This window comes from Apteryx mantelli, chromosome 10, assembly GCF_036417845.1.
Source record: "Apteryx mantelli isolate bAptMan1 chromosome 10, bAptMan1.hap1, whole genome shotgun sequence".
Classification (NCBI taxonomy): Eukaryota; Metazoa; Chordata; class Aves; order Apterygiformes; family Apterygidae; genus Apteryx; species Apteryx mantelli.
The window spans coordinates 4,297,807-4,322,962 of record NC_089987.1 but is presented as its reverse complement, the minus strand read 5'-3'; the positions used below and the strand labels follow the sequence as shown (position 1 = coordinate 4,322,962).

The window sequence follows — 25,156 nt, the reverse complement described above, 5'->3', positions numbered from 1 at the left end:
ACGCCCCATGCAAGCCTGCGAGGGAAGCTGCAAAACTTCATTGCAAAAGTGCTCTCGCTCCCAGATCTGTTCCTGACCTCTCTACATTCACTGCACGTGAGAGTGACATTTTCTTTGACCTAATTACAATTCCCACTTGGCATTTTGGCGCTGGAAATTTAGACATAGAGCTGCTTAAAAAGTGTGTCAGATGCACCGTGGTCACCTCTGCCTCCCAGGGTGGAGAAGCGCAGGCAAGGGCTGCAGGCACCAAGATCATTTTACATTTAAGCCAGTGTTTAATTCTCCTAATAGCACCAAGATTGCGAAAGCTCAGAGCCTTACACCCCGCATTAAGAGAACTCCTAAATGCAGAGTCTTATGGTTGCAGGGAAGGTAAAAGAACGACAGAGTCGCTGAGAACTGTTCTTGAAAAACATTTATTTCTTTAATGGGTTTATAGCGCTGACTCCCAAGCCCCAGTACAACACGGTTTTCCCCTACACATAACTCTGGGGACAATTACCTTCGATGGAAGAAAAAGCCATACAAAGAACCCCCCCAAACAAGCAGTTTGGTACCCACAAACTGTGTTGATGCTCTACCCGCCCGGGACGGAGCTGCCCCGCTGCATCCCTCGGGGCACAGCTGCAGCGTGGATGGTTCACTGCCCAAAGGCCCCAAATGACTGAAGACGTGTTCAACTGCAAAAAAAGGGGGGCAGAGAAGGCTGCTAGGATTCAGCGGCTGCTGTTTTTGCAGACATTTAAAAAGGAAATCTATGCATTTCAATTTCTCCTCCTGAGCCCGGCATTAGGAAAGTCAAATACAAACCCAGAGACCAATGTACACAAAATAGTGAACAAATGTCCAGACATTTCTAATCCCCCCCCCGTTTACTGTGCCATGATAACTTCAAAAAACAACAAAAACCCCACATTCAAATCATGTTGGATCTAATTTTTAAGAGGGAGGGGTGGAGATGCAGCACACAGCATAGCAACTGTCAAGCAATTTTTAAGGCAAATTTATTCCCATTTATTAAGAGTTGAGTTTTTTTGTTCGCTTTGTTTTTTAAGCTGTTAAGTAACATTATCTCAGCTGGACATTAAGCGTAGGCAATTGAATCAAAGTTTCAGTGAAGTCAGCTCATGTTGATCTGAGCCTAGAAGATCGAAAAATATTATTCCCAAGAATATCGATGAGAACAAATTAAAAACATTTAAAACACTCCAGATGCACAGCTCTCCAAGAACCTTCATCCCCTCACAGACCAGGTTGAGCCCAACTAAAACATACACACATGCACACCTACGAAGAAGGACACAACGGCAAGCCTCTACGAACACAACGCTGAATATAGACCAAAGCAGAGCCAAACCTAAATTCCACAGGTGCGAGAGCGTGGACAGAGTTATGAGTAAAAAATGGGGGGAGGAAACAGAACCCCGGAGAGGGGTGTTTCGTTAGATGGAATGGAAAATAAAAGTCTGCCGAATGCAAAGGAAGGGAGCTCTGAGGTGCACGCACATAAAGGTGGGTATTCTCTCAGTTGCCTCATCTCTCGGTTGGGTTAGTTGGTTGTGCCTTTCCCCTCCCTTTGAGATCCAGGTGACGGTGGCAGGAGGTTAGTGCGTTCACTCAGTCTGTGCGTCATAGTTAGCCCCCCCTGCTTTCTTCAGCTCGTTCTTGATGTAATCCTCATCCAGCTCTTTGTGGTCACTGATCACAAATTCTTTGGCAAAGTTCTGCGAAAGATAAAGGAAAAGCATGTCAGAAAGCAGGATACTTGTCCAAGTACTCATATTAAGAAGGGTTATCTGGCTTCCGTGGCTGTATGAGCTGTACTCCTTTATCTGCTACGATAGGGATGATAAACAGAAAGCTGTGGATGAGAGAGAAGACTATAGTGATGGTGAAACACAAGGCTTAATCTGGAGATGTTTTTTGTGTCACTGGCTGCAAGACCTAACCCTGTCCTATGCAACAGCTCTTCCTAGAGCTACATGCATAGGCCAGGTTAGTCAAGTTTCCTAAATAGTACGTAAAAAGGAGGAAATAAATATACTTTTTTATATACTATGCTTATACAGCAGATTTGCTGGCCCCTCCTCTGGACTATCTCATGTGCGTCATGGCCAAAACCAAGGTCCTATACTAGACAGGCTGCTGTTTTTCCTAATAGGCTCCAGAACGCTCTGTGGTCTAATGATCCAAAGTGACCTTGAAGGACCCACTTCATTAATACACTTGGAAATTGCGGGACAGATATCTAGCTGTTTGTGTGCTCTTTGCAACTTATGTTAGCCGCGAAGCCCCCGGCTGTGACATGCTGTGGACTTTGTGAACAAAGAAGACCTTTCCCAGCGCAGATGACTGTGACTGGGATCCCACGGTGCCTTGAAGATCCTTGTCACCACACTGTCACTGCAGCGAAGGACTTGTGCCTGTGGAGGGGCTCTCTCCCGCCTCAAAGCAAGGGTGGCAGGCACGTGTGTACGCAAGCATTTAAGCAAACAGGCACATTTGCTTCTCGCTTTCACATTTTCATCACTTCCTAACCACAGCTGAAAACAGTTCATGTGTCTTTCCCTTCTCCCCAACCCGCAGAGATTTTAGACAGCGTGAAAACCCGGGGATCCGTTGCGTTCTGCATGGCCGGGGACACGTGGCTGGCAAAAACGAATAAAATCCCAGCTGCCCTGCTGCAGCGCGTCCGGAAAGCAGCAACGGGCAGCGAGCAGCCAAGAGGCGACGGCAGCAGCCTGGCAGAACGAGGCGCTGCTTCGGGAGAGAAGCAGCCGTCTTGTCCGGGTCTCCCCGGCGCTGGAGCAGCCCCGGCGCAAACGTGACGGGGGGGGGGGGGGGTGTTTCTAATTGGTTTCAGACTCTGCGCCATGGGAGAGCTCTTTATTTGGCAGCGTCTCAAGGGCCTTAATTTGGGATCGCAGGCGGCTAAAGGAGGGGGGGTGGAGAAGGATTCGGCTTGAAAGAGCCTCACCGTCTCTTTCATGCGGTGGAAAAATGGAAGGGAAGGGAAAAATCTCCCTCCCCCACGCCAGTCTCCCAGGCTGCAGCTGATCCTGTTTCACACTGCAGGAAATCCTCAGCAGTGAAGAGCTGCTTAGGGGAAAAAAAGAAAGCTTATGGCAGCTACAAGAAGCCCTGTCTGCTCTGCTTGTGTTTATCAGCACCTAGAAGAAGTCCTAAGAAGAAGTCCACACTTGCAATCTCCAGCTCTCTGGGGTTTGGACAGACAGACAGACCTTGCACTTATCCATGTCTTAGCAGGGTTTGGGGGGAAAAGGAAAGAAAGTGTTTGTTTTGGAGAAGACCCTTTTTGAGGTAGGAAATAAAGAGGCAAAAACCCCAAAACATCAAATTCGGTCATGCTTACAAGTCTGGAGCCGAAGTGGAAGGAGTGTTATCCTGAAGACAACTTCTCAGCTGATAAATCAAAAGACATATCTGGCTTGCAGATTTCCTGTGTGAGATCTTTGGAAAGCTCAGCTCTTGCTAAGACTGAAAAAAATGATTTCCACCAATGATTTGGTGCTCACTGAGATGTGCTACACAGGATTTTTGAGCTGAGTCTTTTCAATTTCTTTTCTACATGCTAAGAGGTTTAACAAGTCTGCCCCATCTCAGGAAACAGATTTTCCAGGACTACATAGCTCCGGTGCTGGCCTTTGCCTTGACTTTAGTGAGAACTGCATTTCTGAGAGGGACTCCATGAAAAATGTGTGCATTTTATAAACGGGAAGAGGGTTTCATTCATTGCCCAGTCTGCAGATTCAAGTCAATTCTGAAATTAAAACTTCATGTGCCCTCATGCATGAACAAAGGGGAACTAAATCACATTGAACACAAAGTAATTATAATTACTCAAACGTCTTCTCAATCAAGCAGTTACCCAGATGATTCCAGGGTGATGATCTGTGGGCATCAGCCACTATTTTGTGCCAATACCAATGAGACACCTTGCAAGGTTTGAACAGATTCCCCTTAGCAGAGTGATATCAGTTGGCCAGATGGGTTACGTTCCCAGCATGTTCTGCCACTCTGAAATATCCTCTTAGCTGACTGGGCCACCTCTTGTGCCAGATTTGTACCCTCTGAGTGCAATCTGGGTCACTGCTATAAATAACTCTTTGCCTTACTCCTTTCCATCGGCAAGCGCTGTCAGGGGCTTGTATGGTTCTTTGCACTGACTCTTGCCCACTTTGATGGGTCAAGCCTGGCTCCAAGGGGAGAAGGTGCTTCGGAGGAGTTTGCTGCCTGGGAATCCTGATTTCAACATCCCACTTGACCCTTCTTCAATCATTGCCTCCCTCATCACTCTAAATTAGCTCTTTCAGCTCTCTGGGGTGAAGATTTGTAAAGACTTGTTCAGGGCTCAAATCCTAAGATGAAGGAAGCCATATAAGTATTTTTAGAGACAGCTGAAACCATCTGCTGCTTCCTGTGTCATCAGGGCAGAAGACAGGAGAGACTCCAGGTCTCAGATCAGGAGATCAGACACCCAGGATCAACAGCAGCACTTTCCAGCTCAAGGGCCACCTTGTCTGGAGTTCACTCCTTTTCTGTCACCTCTGAAACAGCCAGAATATAAAACTACTCCCAACTGCCTTAACTGTTCGTGTCAGCTAAACCAAGCAGTGGTCTTTATTCCACACAACTGTCACCTGCGATTTTAAATAACCAGTCATAGCGACCTGGCTCCTACAAAGCACCAGGACTGCAAGGTCTTGGCTTCAAATGGCTAACAGCAATGCCGACAGGCTTCCGACTTCAGTGTGATTTTCAGTCCAGCACCAGATCTTCCTTCTGCCCTTAAGAGCCTCTTGCTTTTCGGGGTGGGGAAGTCCCTGGTTTCTCTCCTCCCGCACATACTGTTTTCCAGTTCCTTTCAAGTGAACTGCAGAACAGTTGTGCGTGTGCCTAAGGCACAGTGCAGATCTCTGACGCTTGGGCCCTCGCTTCACTGACAAGCATCTTCATTTTGCCTCCTCCGCTTCCTTTTTTCCTCTCTTCCCCCCATCCCCAAGCTCTTTACAGCAGCAGCAAGCCCTGCGAGTGAATTCGAGCCTTTGTGTCCACCCCAGAGTCACCAGCAGCCTATGGATAACAAAAAACAATGATGCCATTTGTCTTTATCGCTCTCACGACACAATAGTAACCAGAGAGCCTTTGCTTTGCCTCTTAAATCAGTGAACATGACACACAAAGTAAAGTTTACCCAGGGCTCTTCAATATACCCGTGTAACACATGCTTCGCTTTTTGTCTGCGTAGCAGAGGGTCCCAGTTCTGCCATACAAGCCACCGTGTCCTCGGGACACCTTCCAGCTGCTGTGGGACACCAGGGAGAGAAAAGGCTCCAGCCACGCAGGTCAGGTTGCACAAGCAAAGCCTCCATCTCTGCCTGGGAAGCAGGAAATCTGTGCAGCCAGCTCAGTCGAGCCTTTCTCTTCCAGACAATTTTATGGGGGGAAAAAAACAGGGTGGAGTAGATTTTCTTCCGATTCCAGGCCCTGAATGTTTAGCATATGGGGCCATAAAATCTCCCTAAGCAGGCCAAGGGAAAATCTGCTTGGCGCAAATACTGTACAAGACAGCTCTGCAGAGGCCCATATAAATCCCAGCATGGGTGGGCCTGAAGCCAGAAGGAGAATCCTTGTATCGTCTACAGACATATGGGTTCTCAGCAGCTAGGGACGGTGCCAGGTAGTCGGGCAGCTTCTTGCTGTTTTTATTTACGCTGGGAGCCCTTGCAGCAGCCTCCACTGGTGTTCAAAACCCCCATATCCACAGTGCAGAATTTCACCCTCCCGCCCACCGACTATCTAATGTTCAGTGCAGAGGTCGGACAGAGGAGACTACATCTCCCCTGTTTCTCTCCAGCACAGCGTGGGATCCGAGACCTCGGTCCTGGGGATAAAAGGCTGCATGTTCTAGCAGGGCTTCTCCGAGTGTAAGGGGGGCTGTATAGTGACAAGCCCCTGTAGCGATGCAGCCTCACTGCCTCCGCTCTAGCCTGGCTGCATCGAACCTCGTCCAGCGATCAGCTGTCAGGCTCCAAGCTAGCAGCAAACCCCCCCCACTTCACATTTACTCTTTGCCAGCTTTTACACACCGCAGTTCTAGCCGTTAGGAGAAGCCAGCCCTGATCTCTGGCAAACGCATCTCTCAGCAATGAAAACTGTGTTTGAGTTGATCTCTAAATTACTCCTAGCTGTGCTGCAGTCCCACTGGAAAAGACACATGCCCGTGTGCCAGAGGCGGGGTGATGGGGGGCTGTTTATCGTGGCCAGAAGAAGTTATGTATAAAGTTACCACCTTCGCTAGACTGGGGCTAGGATTTCTTGTAAATCCATATCCATTTGCTATGGTGGTTATAGGAAACCAGAAGAGGAAAAACAGTCCAAAAGTACCATTTTGTTTGCATTCCCAGCAGTATCTCACTCCATTTACTCACCTGCCTGATAGATGCTGCCTCAAAGCCACCGTAAGGGACACAGCCATTACCTTATAAGCTTGATCTTCTGACTGCCTCTCACACAACTGTTAAATCATTTTCTGCCCAGACCACTGTACTGACGCAAGAAACCCAACGCACACTCACGGAGTTACGTGCTTTGTATCTGCCCCAAGACCAGGGACAGTAGCCCCATAAGCGGATCCTTCCTCCTTAGGGAGTGGGGAGCCGGGGGCAGAGAGGTGAACAGAAAAGGTCTGACTGTGAGCCCCAAAGTGGGAAGTCAGTAAAACTGTTGACATCACTAAAGCCAGGCAAATTCCTCACCAAAAATAATAATGAATAAAATGCCACAGATACTTGCTCACAGAAACAGAGCTGTTTTACCCTGAATACGATTTAGGCAAATAATAGAGCACATGACTTTGTGGGGGTAGGAGTGCTGGAGAAAACAGAGAAGAGGCAAAATTCATGGAAAATGAGAGACAAACTGGCGAAGGTTGGGCAGTCCCTTTGCTGAGACTGCCCTGCAGGAGAACTCGGTGCGGTCAGCAGAAGGACCTCCATGCTGCCTCCTGAAGGGTTAAAAGCTCTTGGTAGCAAATGCATTCATGAAGGGCAACAGGTTCGCGGAGGGGAAGCAACACCGGGAGAGAAACAAAAAGTCCTGTTTCCAGTTTTTCCGCATTTACATCAGCACCAGGCGTCCGGAGTGCTGCTTGCCCTTCTGCATCGGTGCAATGTGTTCCCCCTCGAGCCCCACACCGTTTTGCCTCGGCTTTTCCTTAGTCGAAGAAAAGCACCGTTACCGCATCCCGCTGCCTCTCCCCAAAGCGAAGGAGGCCGTTCGCCGGAAGGCATGACTCTACCTTACTTACAGCCCGCGGCTGCCAGGTTTCACTTTGCAGGAGTTTTTATGGCTGACTTGAACCTCATTCACTGTAATGACTAGCAGCGCACAAGAGCTTTGATTTCAGGAGCGCGAGCTGACCTCTCCGTGTCTCCTGGCCTCTGCAGTAACGGAGGTCAAAACAACAGCCCTGAGAACGTGTCTCCTGGAGAGACTTGTATCGAGGCTGAATGAGCCAGAGCTTGTACGTACAAAGGAAGTAAAAGGTGGAACCATCCTTACTCCTGGGGACATAAGCGTTTAGGAAACTCAGCAAAGATGAGACGCTCTGCATCGCCTTACTCCATGTGTCTGTTTACGCAGGGAAGCCTCCACACATTAGTACTTAGCTATACCCTTAAGAAGTGTAGATAAATATTTCTTTCCCATCCTACCCTTGCTTCCCACGTGCTTGATCCAAGCCTTCTAGATGAGGTGAAGAGGGAAGGATGGAAAATAAAGGGCCATGAAAAATGCTGCTGAGTGTTCCTTAAAGCAGCACTTGAATAAATGCAAAATGCATTTTCCTACAATGCAAAATAAATGCAATAAATGCAAACCCCATTTTCCTACAGTGTAAAAGAGGTAATAAGGATATTCCCCAAATAAGCAAGAAGACCTGATTCTCAGTATGGGTCAGGGGAACCAGGGTTATTTGCACCAGATGAGATCCGTCCCTGTAATTTTACAGTTATTACAGCTAAAAATCAATTGTCCTTTCTTCCTGAGAGATTTTCTGGCAACCTCCGCTGCTGACTATCAGCATCACTTCCCAGCACCTCCCTATAGAATTCGCAGCACCTGCTCCCCCTTCCAAGAAAGGAATACAAAAGCGAGGGCGACCCAGTTCCTCTCCCCTTGCTTTATAATAGTGCATCCTTTTGTTCACAAGCCCATAACCTACTCTTGAACAGCTAATATCCCTTATGTTTTCCTTATGGCAGGTGCTTCTACGAGGCCGTTAATAATCACCCTATGTGAAGACCCTTTATTCTACAGATGCAACATGGTGGGGTTCACTTGCTGGGCAGTATTCAAGCTGACTCGCTTTCCCTTTGAGGGTCTCGGCAGAAGAACGATGTTTATTGGCATTTGTTCAGCTTTGAGCAGAGCTCGGCCGCAGCTCGTCAATGCATCTACGAAGTAGCCGAGAATATAAAGCAGGCCTCTCCTCACACTGGAGCTTTGGTCTTGAGTAAAGAGCCACAGTGAGCTTTTGCAAATGTTATAAGATAGCGAGCACTCTTCAAGTTTTACTGAGGGCTTCTCGGACTGAAGAGCTGCTGGTTTGGAGTCCCAGCCAATCACTTCTATAGATCAGGAAAATCAAAGCTGTTATCTGCTGTACAAAAAAGCCTCCTTGTGCCACGCTTCTTTGAAGGACAGCCACGTTGCACGTTGCAGTGGGATGAGTGTGCCATGGGTCACACACACGACTAAACCTCCCGAGAGCCAAACTGCTCCAAAAGCCTAGAGACTCTTCAGGGTTTGTAAAAAAAAAATTTTTTCCCACTTTAGAGTAATAATTATCCCAAATGATGAAGCAACACTGAGTCAAATTTGTACTTTCTTATTACAGCAAATAACCAACTGTATTTTTCTATGTATAACTCACATCTCAAATAATCCCTACAAAAATCAGAAATAGTGGGGTGACCGGGAATAAACTTTGGAAGATGAAGAGCAAGAGAAGTATTAAGAGACAAGTAGCACTGGGATAAACTTCTCTCCTTATTAGTTACAAAATTGGAGGAGTTCTTGGTTTTGGTTGTTTTTACAGATTACCTGCAAGGTTACATGCATGAAAAGAAGATAACAGTTCTACACATACCCAACTCCGTTGAGAGGGGTTGAGTTCCACACGTAAATAGCTGTCTCAGTCACTATGTGCTGGGAGCATAAACTCACATCCTTTATTTCATTTACATTGGTTTAAAGACAGGCAGTGAGCCATAAACTGAATTTGTGCGAAAAGGCTGCCTGTTTTTGCAAAGGAATACTAGTTACTATTCACTCTCTCTTTGTCTGTCCAGGAACCACAGCATCTTGGGAATAGTATGTTTGTCCTGCTAGGTGTCTCTACACTGATAAAAGGTGAATCAGAAATGTCTTCCTAGTGGAACTGGCTCTAATCGTGTCACTGGTTGATCTGTATAGTCCTGGATTACTTCTTCATGGATACCCATTGATATCAGAACAGGATGGGGGGCATATTCGTTCACGGTCATGTGAGATGCTCACAAAGACACCTGTACAATAGCCTTAATTCATCTATAAAGAAACTGTTCAAACTAGCTGACAAGATAATTTCTTAAGGGAAAGATATCACCATTGACCTTACATTAGAAAATACTTTAGAATGGGTTATAGTCAGGGTTGCTAAATAAAAATGTATTGAACACAAGTTGCATTGTCTTCATATTTTAGCAGAAATTAATTGGAATATAAATGCTTTTAAGTAACCGCCGAATAGTTAATGTTCCCCCACATTATCAGCTCACATAGATTACTAACCAAACATGAAACAAGTGAAATTGCAAATGATACGTAACAAAACTGAGGGACAGATCTTAGAATGGCATTTGGGAATGTTATTCAAATCAACAGGAATCAATTGTCTAAACATATTTTAAAAAATCTTGGGCTTAGTGACTCTCATATGAGTCATTCATTAGTACTCTATAATTTTATCTCCAATTATAATTATAGAATTTCAGCTGCTTCACATGAACAGAGGTTTGCTTTCCTACCTATCAGGCGTCATGAAAGTTTCTTTTCAGAATGGACCCTCCATATAGTTATTATTTTGAAAGATTTAGCACCAGTGCTTATCTCCTGAAAGGAATATGAATTTATTATATTCTTCATCCTTCTTATCTAAAAATAATCTTCTGTATAATAGAAAATACCCAATGAACTGAGGGAGCTCTCATTCTCATTCTCCATATTATCCTTTTTGAAGATTTCTTTATATAGGCAAGAGCAGAATTACTGAGGGAGATATTTCAATATTCAGCCTGTTCTCCCAGCACAGTAAGAAAGACCATTTTTCAGGCATTGGAGAATTGGCGCTGGATTTAGTTGAAAGAGCTAATCTTGCTATAAATACTTCTTCAGAGGAAACATATGCTAAACGTTAATATCTTCTCAGCTGCAGTCAGGCTCCCTTGCTTTTCAGCAGCAGTTCTTTGCGGCGTTCCACAATTCCCATCTCTCACAGTAGCTGTTTGTTTTCCCCAGCTTTAACATTCATTGAGCCTGAAGCCTGACGGAACGAGCCCTGTGTCTCAACGCCCTGGTAGGCCTTGAAACAGTTAAATGCTACGCTCGGTTTGGGCAGACAGATTCAAGTGAAGTCCTTTCAAGGTGTGCGCTAAGCACATTTCTCTTTTTCCCTGATACGCCCAATGCCAAACAGAAGACTATTCAAATCTAGTTAGCTATTAAAAGCTGTTAGTTAATTGGTACTGATAGGGACTTTAGACTTCAGCTGATTATGTCCCTGAATTCATTGTGCAGAGACAAAAGGCCTCAAGAGAAAAATTACACAAGGCGTGGGTTTCCCTGATTAACTTTACCTGCTTAACTGCATTGTTCTCTATCATTCAATATTATATTGTTTTCATATCGGGGAGGGAGAAAGCGAAACATCTTGATGGAGACAAGGAGGGGAGTGCATATAGTCCCTCTTCATGAAATAGTTAAGACAGCTTTAAGCCCAAAGATGCTTTGTTATGCCTGAGTGCTCAAGGGTGGATGTTAAGGGTTCCCAGCAGGAAGACAGGCAATAGGAAGCTGTGTTCCTTTTAAAGGATTAACTACTAAGTTGAAGGATGATCTCTCACCTCCTGCTGATGTCCACAGAGCTAAAAGAGATGAGAACTGAGGGTTAGGAGCAGAAGGAAGAGGTTACCTGTACTACTTCTTTGACCAGCGTCTTGTCAGTCCCAGTTTTGGCTCTCTGCAGGCCACTGACACTCTCTCCAATCCAAGTGATGAGGGCAAACTTGACTCGCTTGCTCATGGCATCGCCGGTGGTAAATCGGACAAAACCAAACAATCGAACATCATCTGGAGAGACAAAGAAACAAGGAGAAAGCGATTAAAAACAGAAGCGTCCTTGCCCCACTCATTTTTGGGGTGAGAATATTGCTCCCAACTTAATGATCAAGTCAGGCGCATGATACCGAGTGGGTGCTAGGATCATTGTGGGTTAACAGGGCACCACAGGGGCACTGCACCCCTGCCCTCGGCTTGCAAGATGCGCTTTGCCAGCGTTAGGCCTGTGTCTTCCTAGGGAGCTCTGAGCAACCGGGAGGAATCTGGCTCTGCTGGCCGCACCGTGCCACATCAGTGTGCTGCTGGTAGGGTTGGAGAGGACTAAAGAGAGTCAACTGGCAGTTCAAGGCCACCGAGCTAACCCAGTGATACGCCCAGCCAGATCGTTCATCTGCAGGTCACTGGTTCAGAAGGAAAGAAAGCGATTACCCAGCCACTCTCTTTCTTACAGGACAGCAAGATTAGAATCACATTTTACAACATATACTCAGAAACTGGACACTGCAAATCTGATCCTTTCCCCTCCTTCCCTTTAGCAACATTTTTGGCTCACTTATAGAATGAGTTTGTAAGGGGCAAGGGAGCAGGAGCAAAAACCATCTGCAACTATTTCCCCAGATGTGCTTTTCTATTCATTTCTAAGACCAGTAGAGAAGGGGGAACATCAGGCCTTGGATTTTAAAACTGTTCTAATCCTTGCTTCACAGCTGGTTTCTGCTATATCAGGCTAGACTAGAGTTATTTAGTCTGGCTATATGTGTAAAAACCTTGTAAACTCCTTGTCTCGAGGAGTTTGTTCTTTCATTGCAGGGTGACTCATCCACTGAGGCAGTAGGATGCCTTCACGATCACGAGCACCTATAGGGCTGTGATAGCATCCACTCATATCCCCAGTTTCTTCTGGCAGCTTGCAGGATGCTGAAACCTATGACCAGGATTGTGCAGAAACGCAGAGCAGATGGACAGTTATGCAATCGTGGAATATACCTAATCATAGCTACTTCATCTGTGCCACTGAAGACCTTTTCAATGAAGCAAGATGACTCAAAATAAAAGACTAAACTTGCTGTTTGAAAAGAATCGTGTTAATACTCCTTAAGCTTGTTGTGACCAGTTCAACATGTTTTATATTTATTTGCTGTCTTGACTACTTGCCGGGTGAGAACACAGTCTCCAAGTGTGGTAACATGTTCACTAACATCACCTTCATTTGGGTCCATTACAGCATTCTCCATAAATGGTCAAGACAGCCCCAGGAGCTCTGGAGACAGGGAAGAAGCAGTTCTATATTGTTCATCCTCAGAAAATAAGCTGCTAGAAATCAGTGCAAAAAAGTGGGATGTTCTCTGAAAGCTGACAAGTCTCGGTGCTTGTTAAACACTTTGCTTTGTCAAAGCCTGAATAAGCAGAACTATCTTTGATGAAAGATATTAACTTTTAAGTCTTAAAAACCCCATCCATCCTCTCCACATTTTGTTCTCTATATACTTTTTTGCTGCTGAAAGAGAAGTATGGGGGAAAACTGGAAAATGTGTGTGGGGGGGGTGAGTCTGTAAGAGTATGTAAAACAAACTCCACTAAGATTTCCAATTTTGAAAAAAAAGAGACATCTTGTTCCAAAAACTAGACATGCAGGTGGATCTCTTGAAGGAGAAGAAGAACCATGTGTATCAAACTGCAGGCAAACAAAACTTTTCTCGCAGTGCCCTATTCCTGGCAAGTATGAGAAGTCTCTGGTGAGAACTCACATTCCTGACAGCAAATCCTTTTGCCAAGATTGATTAGAACCGTAAATGAACCGACAGCGAGGAAATACCCAAGGTGAAGAGAGACTGTAAATCCCCAAACGTTACTATTAACAGTTAGAGAAAAAAACCTTGCTTTCCCAGATCTGACAGTAAAGGAGGCCACACTGCTAAGAATTGTGCTGTGGTTCCTGTGGGAACACAGTGCTAGAAGGCAATTTAATGTCATCAAGTCCTGGCCCCTACTATACTGTAACCATGTCACAATCCTTGTCATGGACTGATCACTTTCCACCTTGAGTATGTAGGTTTTTCAACCTTGCTACTTCTACCAAAGGCTATCGCAGATCCTGAAGACTGCTTTGGAGTATGTCCCTTTATAAAGATAATATGAAAATATAATGAACACGAAGGATTTCAAGTTTTTGCGCAGAGCTTTTTCATAGCAACCCGGAAAGGAGGTTGAAGGAGTATATCTGGCAGCATGAGCTTTAATTTGACCCGCAGGTCACTGGCAGCAAGGGGATCTTGACTCTCAGCAGAAGAGTTTGAGCGCTTGCTCATTCTGTTTGAAAGCAGCTTCATCAATGGCACCTAAGAGAGCCAAAATTAGTTGTTCCCTGTGAGCTTTTATCTTTTAGATCGCCTAGAGTCTGGTGAGCCTGAGCAACTGTTACCTTATCATGTCAAGTCCTAGTATGTTTAATGAGCAACTGAGGTTAGACTTAGGACTTTGAGTCAGTCTTTGGCAATACTTCCCCAAGGAAATGGGCTTGAAAGGTTAGCCCCAAGCTGGGTGCTTTCTCCTGCTGTCTCCCCGTGGAGGTTATATCCCCACAGTAGGCAGCTCTTCAGCTGCCACAGTTTTCAGTCCACTGCATTGAGTATAAACTACCAGTATGCGATGCTTTAACTTAATGTGCCAGGTTGCGACTTGCGGTGGCTGGGGCAGATAAAGCCAAGAGGGAAGGCGAATCAGGGCCCTTAACAGTTAGCCCATCTCTTTTTCTAAGTGTGCAGTAGGAACAGGCGGGCAGTTCTCCAGCAGCAGCGCAGCCTGCGCGTGTGTCCCTCCAGCCGCTGGTCCGAATCCCCGAGCAGAAGTGGTTGGGTTTCACAATTAGTCTGAAGCATGCTCGGAGTGACAACAGGATCAAAACGCAAGCGCTTTTATACTCACAGATTTCCTCTTTCACAGTTAATCAGTTCCAGCCTGACACATCACCTCACCGTGCTGGAAGTCATCAGTGCCATCAGTGCCAACTGCACTGGAAATCTCAAGACATTAATATCCTCCCCCTTCTCCTCATTTTCACACACACAAAAAACCACTTACATTGGTTTTAGGAATTTGCTGGGTGTGTGGGAGAGTCTAACAAATCACAGGGGGACAGCAGATTTCCTCTGAAAGAGGAAATCCTGCCTAGCTCTACACAACCACCTTCCTAGTTCCTAAGCCATGAATTTCAGGGCAGAGAGAAGCAAATAAGGCATATTAATAACAGAACTGAGTAGAACAGAAATAACAGCTTTATTTGAGAGGATTTCACAAGCTACAAACAGCAGAAATTAACGACATTGATTCCTAATAATTCTACTAAAACTCCTCCCAAGGTGCTATACAAACTATGAAAAGAACAATGAACGCCTTAATGAACATTGCTCAGTGTCTTTCTCCAAACCTCCCACTTACCAGTAAGGCAGGATTTTCCAAATATACTGATTAAGCTGCTCTTGGCTGTCAACAAAGCTTGATGCCAAGCTGCAGCAATTTCCTTGATGGTATTCCCTTTTTTTCCCTCCACTCAGACCCTTTGATTTGGCTGCACTAAAAAATTCCCCATTAGACTGAAATGCACTGACCCATCAGTAAAAGATATGAGCTGCAAGAAAGAAATACAGTGTCAAAAGCCTCACGGTTCTTAGTCTTACAGCTCTGAATGGCCAAGAGAGAGACATGCTGAGATAAGGCCACCACTCCGAGCTTCATCTGCCTGCTAAATCGAGGTCAGGCACAGGAAGGCATCTGATAGAAAGCTCTACTTTTGTGTTCTGTCCAACACTGAATTGCCAATAGCACATGACAGATTTCAACAGGGATTTGTTTGTTTCAATTGGAATTTATTCATTTTAGGATTAATTTGTAAATTTTCCACCTCTTCGGCCACCCAAACTCCCCTTAATCACCTGGCTAGGAGCGCAGACAGAAAATCACCCCTATCTGTTGCACTGGCTTTTCCCTCTTTTATACTCTGGGGGGGACTCTCAGGACTTGCCCTTGAAAAAGCCCTTGAAAATCAGCCGAGCCTTGCCACAGCCTCTGTTGGTGTTCGGAGCAGGCGCTGGGTAAGGATCCGGAGCTGGAAGCAGCGCAGCCAGGCGCGTGACGGCAGCTCTGCGCCCTGGCTGGGCTGGCCAGGGTGCAGTGCCGACCCAACGCAGCTGTGTTGCTTCTCCGGCAGTGCTAATCCCTGCTCTCCCAGGCACCCACCCGCCCATCCAGCCCCAGCCCCTGGTGCAACACCGCCTTGCACCACGCAGGCTCGTTCTTTAAGTTGTCTAAGACACATACAAAATGTTGGCCCTCAGGACCATAAGCACAGGACGTGCTGTAGCTGAGGCACCGATCCCTGATCCCTCCCCTGTAGCCCGTGGTGGCTGACACGAGTCCAGGGCGCTCAGGACACACGGGCATGGCAAGGAAGACCCAGCACTGAGTTCCCTGCTTTCTCGGGGCCGGTGAAGCCAGTGGTAGCATGTTGTCAGCATGACTTGCTATGAGAGGAAGACTGAGACCCTCCAACCAGGGCTAAATACAGGCACCAGCAAAGTAGACAGGTGCCCAGGGCTGCAGAGCACGCTGCAGAGGATTGCAGCGGGGCCACAGGCTCCATCGCCTGCTTTGCCAAACCACAGATCCTTTCAGCTGGGTTAACTATTCCTGCTGAAGGAGCAAGGAGCATATGTGGTCAACAAGCGGTAGCTGCTACCCCAGCCACAGTGGTCCTGTATTGGCCTCTCTCTTGAACTGGGCATATACTGGAGCACAGAGTGGGAGGAAACTGGGGAGCTACCATCCAGCTGATCTTTGTTCCTCTTCTCTGAAGGAAGGAAAGATTTCATTAGAGTAGAGACCAGACAGGCCCCAAAACAAAGAGCATGCAAAAGATACAACCCTCTTCTTTACTTGCTCTTGTGCCTTGCACAGGATGGTAAAACGCAGACCTACAGCCGTGCTACTTTAATTAAGCATCACAGAACTAACTGAATGTAGAGAGTTATTATTTCAGTGCAGAACTTGACCTGATGAGTTACTCCCACAAAAATTAATGAGAAAACTCCCTAAGACAACCTTCCTTCCATTCCTAGGGACAGCCCGAGCCGCAGCTCCAGCTGCCAAACCCACGTCACTGCAGCTGGAGCCACCGCTGCCACAGCGAGGGCCGCGGGGCAGGGAAGCTCTGCAGACAAGGACAATGTGAAATTCCCATAAATCATCATTGTCCCTAGGTCTTCCTTTCAATGCATGTATGGGAAAGCAGGGAAGACGAACTTTAAAAAGGAAGAACAAAACTAGTAAGAGACTGATTTACAAAGCCCTTTTAGCGCCTAAAGATGTAGCCAAATACAGAAAAACACCTATCTCAGATGCTTTCCTACAACTTGAGATGCCAACATAATCTTGATGATCTGACTCTCACCTCTTATCTCCCAAGTTCTATATACACCAGTTATGGCTAGGCTTTATATGGGAACTGTCTTAAGCCCAGAAGAGCTTGCATTTATTTCAGGAGTTCTTCTATTCCTATTTTCTTCTTAATATTTTATGTCAACCAGAAATAATTTTGTAGGGTATTTATTTCATACCAAAGATTTTCAGTTCTTCCTAGTGCTGAAAGCACGGTGTGGTTTTGGTCTGATCTTTTCAGACACATGAATAATTATCCCATTTCATGCTGTCATTGCAATTATTTATCTGGACTGGGGCTTATCCAAATAGAAGGGTCATTATTTCTTTTGTCAGAGATGCATTGAAAAACAACTGTTCACACATGGGATGGGGGAAAATACAGTATTCGAACCACTCTATTACTTCTTGGCAGTGTACACACTAAAGAAATTAAACTACACGCATAGACTATGCAATGCTCTGTTGCTCAGCAATACTTGAGAGTGCACAGAAAATGCACCAAGCTAACCAGTGCAGTCAGGTATCACTGATATTTAAAAAAATTTAAGCATATGTTTTGGACTGGTGTTGTAGTTCAGTATTTCAGCTGTACATCATGCAACTCTTCTCAGCAACAGCATCACCAGCCTAAGTAAGAGACTTTGAAATTAGCTACAAGAAAAAAAAAAAAACCCAAGAGCCTTCATATCCTTCCGTACAATAACCTTCAACTCTTATCTGTGTTCCCGGCTTCCAATCCGCCAGCTCAGCTTTTTGTTTAGAGTACTGATGGCACGTACTGCTAAACACCAAATTAATGCTATGTCTGGATCCGTGCCATCTGCACAGGCAAGAGCTGTAACTGCGAAGCAGAATGGATCAAAAGCCTTGAATTAAGTCCTTGTTTAATGCAGAGGTAATCTTGTGCTGTTAAGCCCAACCAAAACAGTCCTTAGCCAGAAGACACAGGGGGTGTCTATACTGCGTGTTTAATGACCCTGACACAGTTAATGTCCTCAACTTATGGTCTCCAGACTCTCTGGGTCAGACAAAAGGAAATATAGCCACATACGTGGGTCATTATACAGGACTGCAAGAGGAAATGTTATTAGAGGCCACCTCCTAGTCGTCTAAGGCCAAAACGTGCTGGTCTTCTTGTGGCCTGATATGGATCTGAGCATGACAGCAAATGATACACAAAAGCTCAGGGCTCAGGCTATGCTTATATAGATATAATCATGGGCCCCTGAACAAAAGGGCATCGAAGAAGAATTTCTTACCAGGTTTTCTTCCTTGAAGAGTGGCAATTGCTGTCCCCAAATAATGGGAAGGGGAACGATGATAGTTTGATTATGCATTTCCTTAAACCTTTCTGCCAGCACGCAAGGCTTAGTAAAAAGTTCAGAAAGATATGTAACATGTAGTTCTGAGGTACACTGGGTATTTGAGAATACAGCAGGCAAGAGCAATGAAACCTGCACAAGATGGATGGGGTGCAGCGGTAGCTCCTGAAGCAGGGCATGGGCCTCACTGCCCCGGGAGCTGAGCATCTCAGCCGTTCATGCGTTCATTGAACGGCAGCCCGCAGAGCGTTTCCAGAGGTTTGCAGAGAGCTGCTTTGTCACATGGTCTTTTTGAAGTGCTACAACCATTAAATGAAGCAATTTCACTTTCTTTTCCTGGGTCCTCATCCACTATCGCTCCCTGAGGAGGTTTACAGAATCAGTAATGAGTTGGGCCATGGTCTACATGCAAAGAGTTATGTATGGGAGGAAGAAAAAGAAAAAATATGACCTCCCCCCCATCAACAACCCCCTCCAGCCCTTCATAACCTCTACCCTTGCACAAGGCAGGATACCCACCACAGGCAAAGGCAAGTCTTCCAGACTGGTACCAAAGGACTTCCTAGTCTCAGAGCCACATGAATTAGCACACACTGACTCTGCCTGCCCTGTAATTTAACGCCTGGGAAGAAAGCGATATGTACAGCACGCCGAAGGTGCTTTTAATAAGAATGGTTATTAAAGAAAGTGGGAGACACGGATGTTTTCCACTCAGAACAGCATTAAAATAGCTGGTGCATAAGTGGAGCAGAGCAAACTCTGACCGAGGTGCTTGGCGACGCTTCCCCTGCTGAGATTTGCAATTCCAGCTCCCACTCTCACCTTCAACCAACAGCTTCTACAAGAGGCAGCTGCAGTACTCTGTGGCTTTCAGGGCAGTGTTTTTCACAAAACAGGAATTCAAAACAAGGAAGGAAGTTTATTCTGATGTCAGTTTTCTTATCTTTTAATCACATTTGCTGAAGTGCTTTGCATGGATAGTAGCTCTTATCCCCTCCAGCAAAACTGAGAAGGACCAGGAGGGAAGAGATGTAGCAACAGGAAGGAACAATAGTTAGCATCTCTTCCCTTCCCTTCCTCCTCTTTTTCCACTGACTTTGTCTCAGTAGAAATACTCCAACCAGCTCTGCTTCATAGTAACATTTGGCACCTTCCTTCCAGATGGGAAGGAAATCTCTCACTTCATTGCTGGCACGAGCCTTGCTTTCTGACTGATGTCTAGTGGTCCAGGCTATGGGGAGTTGCACAGATGGAGTCACTGAAACTTGCCTCTCTTCCTTCCTCTACTGGTGCAGCATCCGTTATTTCATGGGTGGAGGAAGTTCCTTTCTCACACTTAGCCAAGAACCTGGTACCTGAATTTGCCTAGTTCTTCAAAGCCTAGAGGTAGGTTTGAGAATAACCTCCCGTGCCTCTGGTCTGCCAGGGAACCAGCCCGTAGAAGGTGCATATGAGGAAAGAGGGAGAGGGACAAAAAACGAGCAGCCATAAGGGATTTAGCTTCACATTTTAGGCTAACAGTGGGCCAGAGTCGACCCCAATGAAGCCCTAATTTATATCCTCCCTCATCTTGCTTCTGCCTAAAACATGCAGAATTTCCTTTCTGCTGTAAAAATGTTTCAGTGTTGGGACCAGCTTGGCACTTTGCTGGTGTAAAACAAAGTTTTCTCAAACTATATCTGTTTTAATGCCCTGTTTATAAATATGGGTTTGGCACATGCGAGTGACGGCAAGAAAACAAAACTGGCCATATTCCAAAGTGCAATATGTGACTCCATTAGTTGTTACACACATCCTACCCAGCCCAGCCAGTGGCTGCTCTCTGCCAAAGCCCCTCTCCCTGCTGATCCGCTCAACAAAAATATTCCCTTTGCTACAGAAGGGAAGATAGGAACTGTTCCTAAAGAGGCTACCACTTCAGACAAAACATTAAGAAACAACTCAGACAAAATAAGAGATCGACTCCTTAAAAACAAGGAGAGAAAATAAATGGGAAGGTTGCTTTCCAAGCCTTAGATGCCTGGAGATGCTGGTTCAGTTATCTCAGCCACAAAAAGAGACAGAGAACAAAGGCGCTCAGATATTTAAGCTGTTGACCTCCAAGAAAACTAACTCTTTAGATATTGTTGGCGTGAACTTTAGAAGTGCTGACACCTTGAAATCTCCCTGAAGACCACTAGGAATTGAGGTGCTCAGCACCTCTGGGCAAAAAAAAACAAGCAAGAAGTTTCCTCTCCTCAAAACGGACCTGTGTGGCAGAACTGAGGACAAGCCCTGGCCTTTTCCTTACGCCTGGTAATTGTTTTTTTTTCCTTATGTTCCACATTAAAAAAGGTTGGGTGGGAGAGGGGTTCTTGTGGTACAGGTCATCAGCTGTCCTGACCCTGACTACTTGAATTTAAGAAGGATGCCATTCTGTTTTGAAATTTTCCCCTGCAAAGGTCTCAAGAATAGCTGGAAACTAGTAGTTATGTTAGTACTGACAAGACCCCACCGCAAATGTCTTGGCAGAACAGTCTAAACCCTATGATTTAGTGACTACTTCCCAGGGCTAGAATATAGTTCTCTCCTAGGATCTCTATTTGCTGATCAGAAGACCAGTCCTGTCCTCATTTAAATCAGTGGAAGTCCTACCCTCAAGCCGAGCCCTAGGACTGGAAAGACCAATACGGACCAGTAAGAGCCTCACAGCGTTTCAGTCCATGCGGGGCTCTTTGACTACAGTGCCTCCCAGGATTCGCCCCATCTTGGGAAGAGAGAGATTGCTCAATACACAATTGCTTCACAATACAGATATCTAAGTCTAAAAATATGGAAGATTAACCATAACACTTGCCTATAGAGTAACTAGGTGAGTTAGGAAGGCTTTGTCGGTTACAGACTGCCATTAGTTACAAATGCTTCATATCTCATGTCACCTCGTGACATTATTAAATATCAGGCAAGATAGGGGGAAAAGCTATACAATACCCCCCGGAAGTTATTTTGAAAGAAATCAAAGCGTGTTTTTGTAAAACATGTCAAAACTTAAGATCAGATTAAGTTAAACATTTTTCCATGTATTTTCATTTCCCCCCAGGGCTTTGTTTCTCCTGTTAATATTCTACTGCTGACAGCTTAACCATCAGCTGCCACGTTCAAACCTAGAGCCGCAACTGCCGCCGCGGTTGTGCAATGCCACATATACAATTGTTCTCAGCGCAGTATTGTTCAAGCAAATCTTCTGCATAACCACTCTGCTCTAAGGTTTCATGTTCTCAAAAATCGGAGCGAGCCTTCTAACTGCAGTTACGTTAGTACTACGGATATAATTTACAGGGCAAGAATTTCCTTGCATAACAGTCGGTATGACTAATTTTTTTAGCCACAAAAACTGGAGTATCTTTTGCTCTTCGGTAAGATATGCTTTGAAACTGCAGTGCTAAACAATGGGACCCTTGCTAAGCAAGGGTTTATACACAGGCTGAGAAGCAACGAAAAATTTTGGAAAGGAGGTAAAAACCCCAAAGGAACTTAAGCCCTGGGGTGAAACAAAGGACTGAGGGGGCTACGGACTTCGGCTGCCGCGGGAGCGAGTTGCGCTCTGTGGCGGCAGGAAAACCCGATCATGCAGGACAGGGCGAGACAGAGGGGAGCAGCAGGACACGCTCCACTTCAGCCAAGTTTCCTGCAGCTCTTTGCCCCCCTTGTCTTGGGCAGCAAGAAACACCGTGCGTTTCTGACCAGGAGCAGCCACGGCGGGGCTTACCTGTGCACTTCCTCGTGAAGGTTTCGTAGTCTACCCCTTGGTCTCCGGGGACGATTGTGGAGCCATCGTATTTAAACGTCACCCTTTGGGACGGGGAGAAGAGGAATATATTTAAAATTCACCCTTTAGGAAGGGGAAAAGAGGAGAAGGGGATTGGTTATATTTAAAAGCCACCCTTTGGGAAGGGAAAAGAGGAGAAGGGAAGTAACGTTTTTAAGTCAACCTTTAGGAAGGGAAGAGGAGAAAGGGGGTTGATGTATGTAAAAGACCCTTCGGGAAGGGAAAAAAGGAGAAAGGGAGTTGATGTATTTAAAAGGCATCCTTCGGGAAGGGAAAAGAGGAGAAGGGAAGTAACGTATTTAAATCAACCTTTGGGAAGGGCGAAGAGGAGAAAAGGGATAATATATTTAAAAGTCGCTCTTCGGGAAGGGAAAGGAGGAGGAGGGGGTGGATGTATTTAAAAGACGCCCTTCGGGAAGGGACCGGAGGGAAGGGGGGGAGCGCGGCGCCGGCGCCCGTCCCGCCGGGCCAACCGGGGCCCCGCAGCCCCCCGGCCCCGCGCCCGGCCGGAGCGGGGTTGGGGGGGGGGGCACCTACCAGTTGACGGCGGTGGCGTCGTCCCTGACGAGGTTGTACGCCTCCCGGCAGGCCTCCTTGTCGATCTTGGTGGCCATGGGCGCGGCGGGGGGCGCGGAGCGGCGCGGAGCTGGGGGCCGCCTCGGCCGCCGCCGCCGCCGCTGCAGCAGCACCGCGCGCCGCCGCGCAGAGCCGAGCGCAGCCGAGCCGAGCCCGGCGCCGCTGCGGCCCGCCCCCGCCCGCGCCGCCCGCCAATGGCGCGCCGCCGTCCGGCCCCGCCCCCGCCGCCGCCCGCCAATGGCGCGCCGCCGCCCCGCCCCGCCTCGCCCCGCCCCGCCCCGCCCCGCCCGCGGGGGAGGAGGGAGGCGCGACGAAGCGGCCCCGGCGGCGCGGGCGGCAGCGGCGCCGCCGGCGCCGGGGAAGCGGTGGGGAAACGGCCCCCACGGAGGGGACGTGTCCGCGCAGCCGCGGAGGGGGCTGCGGGCCCTTCCCTGCCCCTCCCGGAGGGGAGCGCAGCGGAGGGGAGCGGGGCGCCGCGGGGCAGCGGCAGCGGCAGCTCCCGGCCCCGCAGGTGCGCGCCTGCCCGCGGGGCGCCGCGGCGTCCTCCACGCGGTTGCGGATGGAGCGATCTCCCCCTGCCGGGCTCAGCCTCCAGCACCGGCAGGCGCACACAGACACACACAAAAAAAAAGAGGAGGGGAGGAATTCCAGTCAAAGCCAAGGCACTAATGGGAGTGACCGATTTTTAGGCAAAATGAAGAATGAAGGTTATCTGTAAGATTGCACTTCATCCCTACGGCCGCAGAAACAGAGCCTTGATCCTCGCTTACCAGAACCCGACTTGAAACAAATATCATCAGATGTTGTTGTGGCCACAGAGCGGAGGTTTAAAAACCGGTCTTTGTACGTCTTAGTGAGTTTCTACCATAAATCTGGGAGGCTGATTTTTTTTTTTTATTTTTGCAAATTTAATAAAAACTCCGTTCCGTGATAAAAAGTATCACACTTCATTTCCTGTGAAGTTTGCACATCGATACATTGTTTGTATCGTTTGCAAATATGAAGTCTGAACACTAAGAAACTTCATTACGACATGCAGTTATTCAGTGTGTGCGGAGACCTCAGGGAGCAAGATCACCAGGGTACGTGCTAATTACGAGATGTGTCATTTACTGCCATACAAAATGAACCTCTAATCCTGCAAATAGTTTCTTCCAGACAGATTCCCGAGTGACATGGAGTTCATTGTAGCATCCGGCCGAAACACAGCCTTATTGCTGCAGGGCATCTCTGTGATTGAGATGAGGTCACGGGGAAGAGAGAAGTGTTTTTAAAGTCAATAGAAGTGTAGGACACGGCATCTGGGTGAATTGCACTATCTTTGTGGACTGCAGACTCTAGATGATAATATAATCATACGTTAATAAGTCTGAATTTCTATCGATTTTCTTTTGGAACTGTCTTTAGGGACACTTTTTCTTTTTTAAAAGCCTTTATGGTGACCATTATCTGCTCATAATTTTTTTTTCTTTTTTCTTTTTTTTTGTAGTCTGCATTTATCAGCCTTTGGCACTAGCTTAATGCTATTTATACCTGTAACAACTGCTGGTGTTGTCCTTGTCTCTTCAAGCTTGTTCCTGAGCTCCTGATGTTTCCTAAGGGAGAGGTGGCTGATTGAAAATGTCATTTCCCCTGAAAGGACAAAAGCTCAACCTTGTTTAGGTCTCTGTGACCCAGTAGCTGGCACGGTTGATGGTGAGGAGCCTATACTCATTAGCAACTTTGTTCATGTTTAGAAATGCCAGATTCAAACCTCAGAAATGCAAGCCTTTCTCATGGGACCAAACCTCTTCTGTTTGCTTCTCTTCCTTTTCTCTGACACATTTTCATGGATTTTTTTCTTTCAGTGCCTGAAGGAATATATATTGTGCTTAGTTTCACCAGGCTGAAACTGGAGAGGGGAAAATAACTACTTTTCTGGCTTCAGTGAACCCAGATTTGCTTTCCATATGGGAGCTCTGAGCCCTCCATCTTCTGCACGTGCATCCTTCCCGCACAGAAGATGTCAGCTTGGCTGGCAGGAGCATCTGTCCTTTTCACAGGGGCCCTTGGAGAGGAAGCACAGCAAGCAGAGAAAGGACTTGAAGAGAAGAATATGCAGTCCCTCAAAAAGAAAAATGTTATCTCCACCAAGTATGGGGTCTTGGGTAACTCGACCAAAGTTCAGTTGTCTAAACTTTATTAATGAAGTTGAGCAAGGGCCTCAGGATGGGTGGAGGGTAGCTGAGCAAACAGGACTCACAGCTATCGCCCCCCAGGAGGCTTAGCTGTTCTCCTAAAATACATTGCTAATGCCTCGCTCCTATGGCTCTTTTCCATCACATGTTTTTGCTTCCTTTTTGATCTTTTTATGCAGATGTTCCCAGTCCTGCCTGTCCATCTCTGTCCTCTTTGTGCATGAGCACTCTCTAAAATAACACACTCTTTCAGGAAGGAGCTTCTATGAGTTAATAGACCACAGTTAACATTAGGGTTGTGATCAAGGTAGCTTTTTTACTCAGGGAATCCAGGAAATGAGGGGTTGCTATCCTGTGTCCCCACAGTCACATGAGCTACAGGCAAGGCCAAAAGCAAGCAAAAATGTGTCTCGTCTTCAGCTTGGATTAGCAGA

General features: G+C 46.7%; 1 protein-coding gene across 1 annotated transcript; it reads right to left on the bottom strand.

The window, feature by feature from the left end:
• Nucleotides 1-400: 400 nt before the first annotated feature.
• Nucleotides 401-22,671, bottom strand: COTL1 (coactosin like F-actin binding protein 1). Its single transcript, XM_067302879.1, has 4 exons — nt 22,507-22,671; nt 21,910-21,992; nt 11,258-11,415; nt 401-1,727 (listed from the first exon to the last, which is right to left on the bottom strand). Exons 1-4 carry the CDS (start codon nt 22,581-22,583, stop codon nt 1,617-1,619), a joined length of 429 nt encoding a protein of 142 aa, XP_067158980.1. The 5' UTR covers nt 22,584-22,671; the 3' UTR covers nt 401-1,616.
• Nucleotides 22,672-25,156: the final 2,485 nt, after the last annotated feature.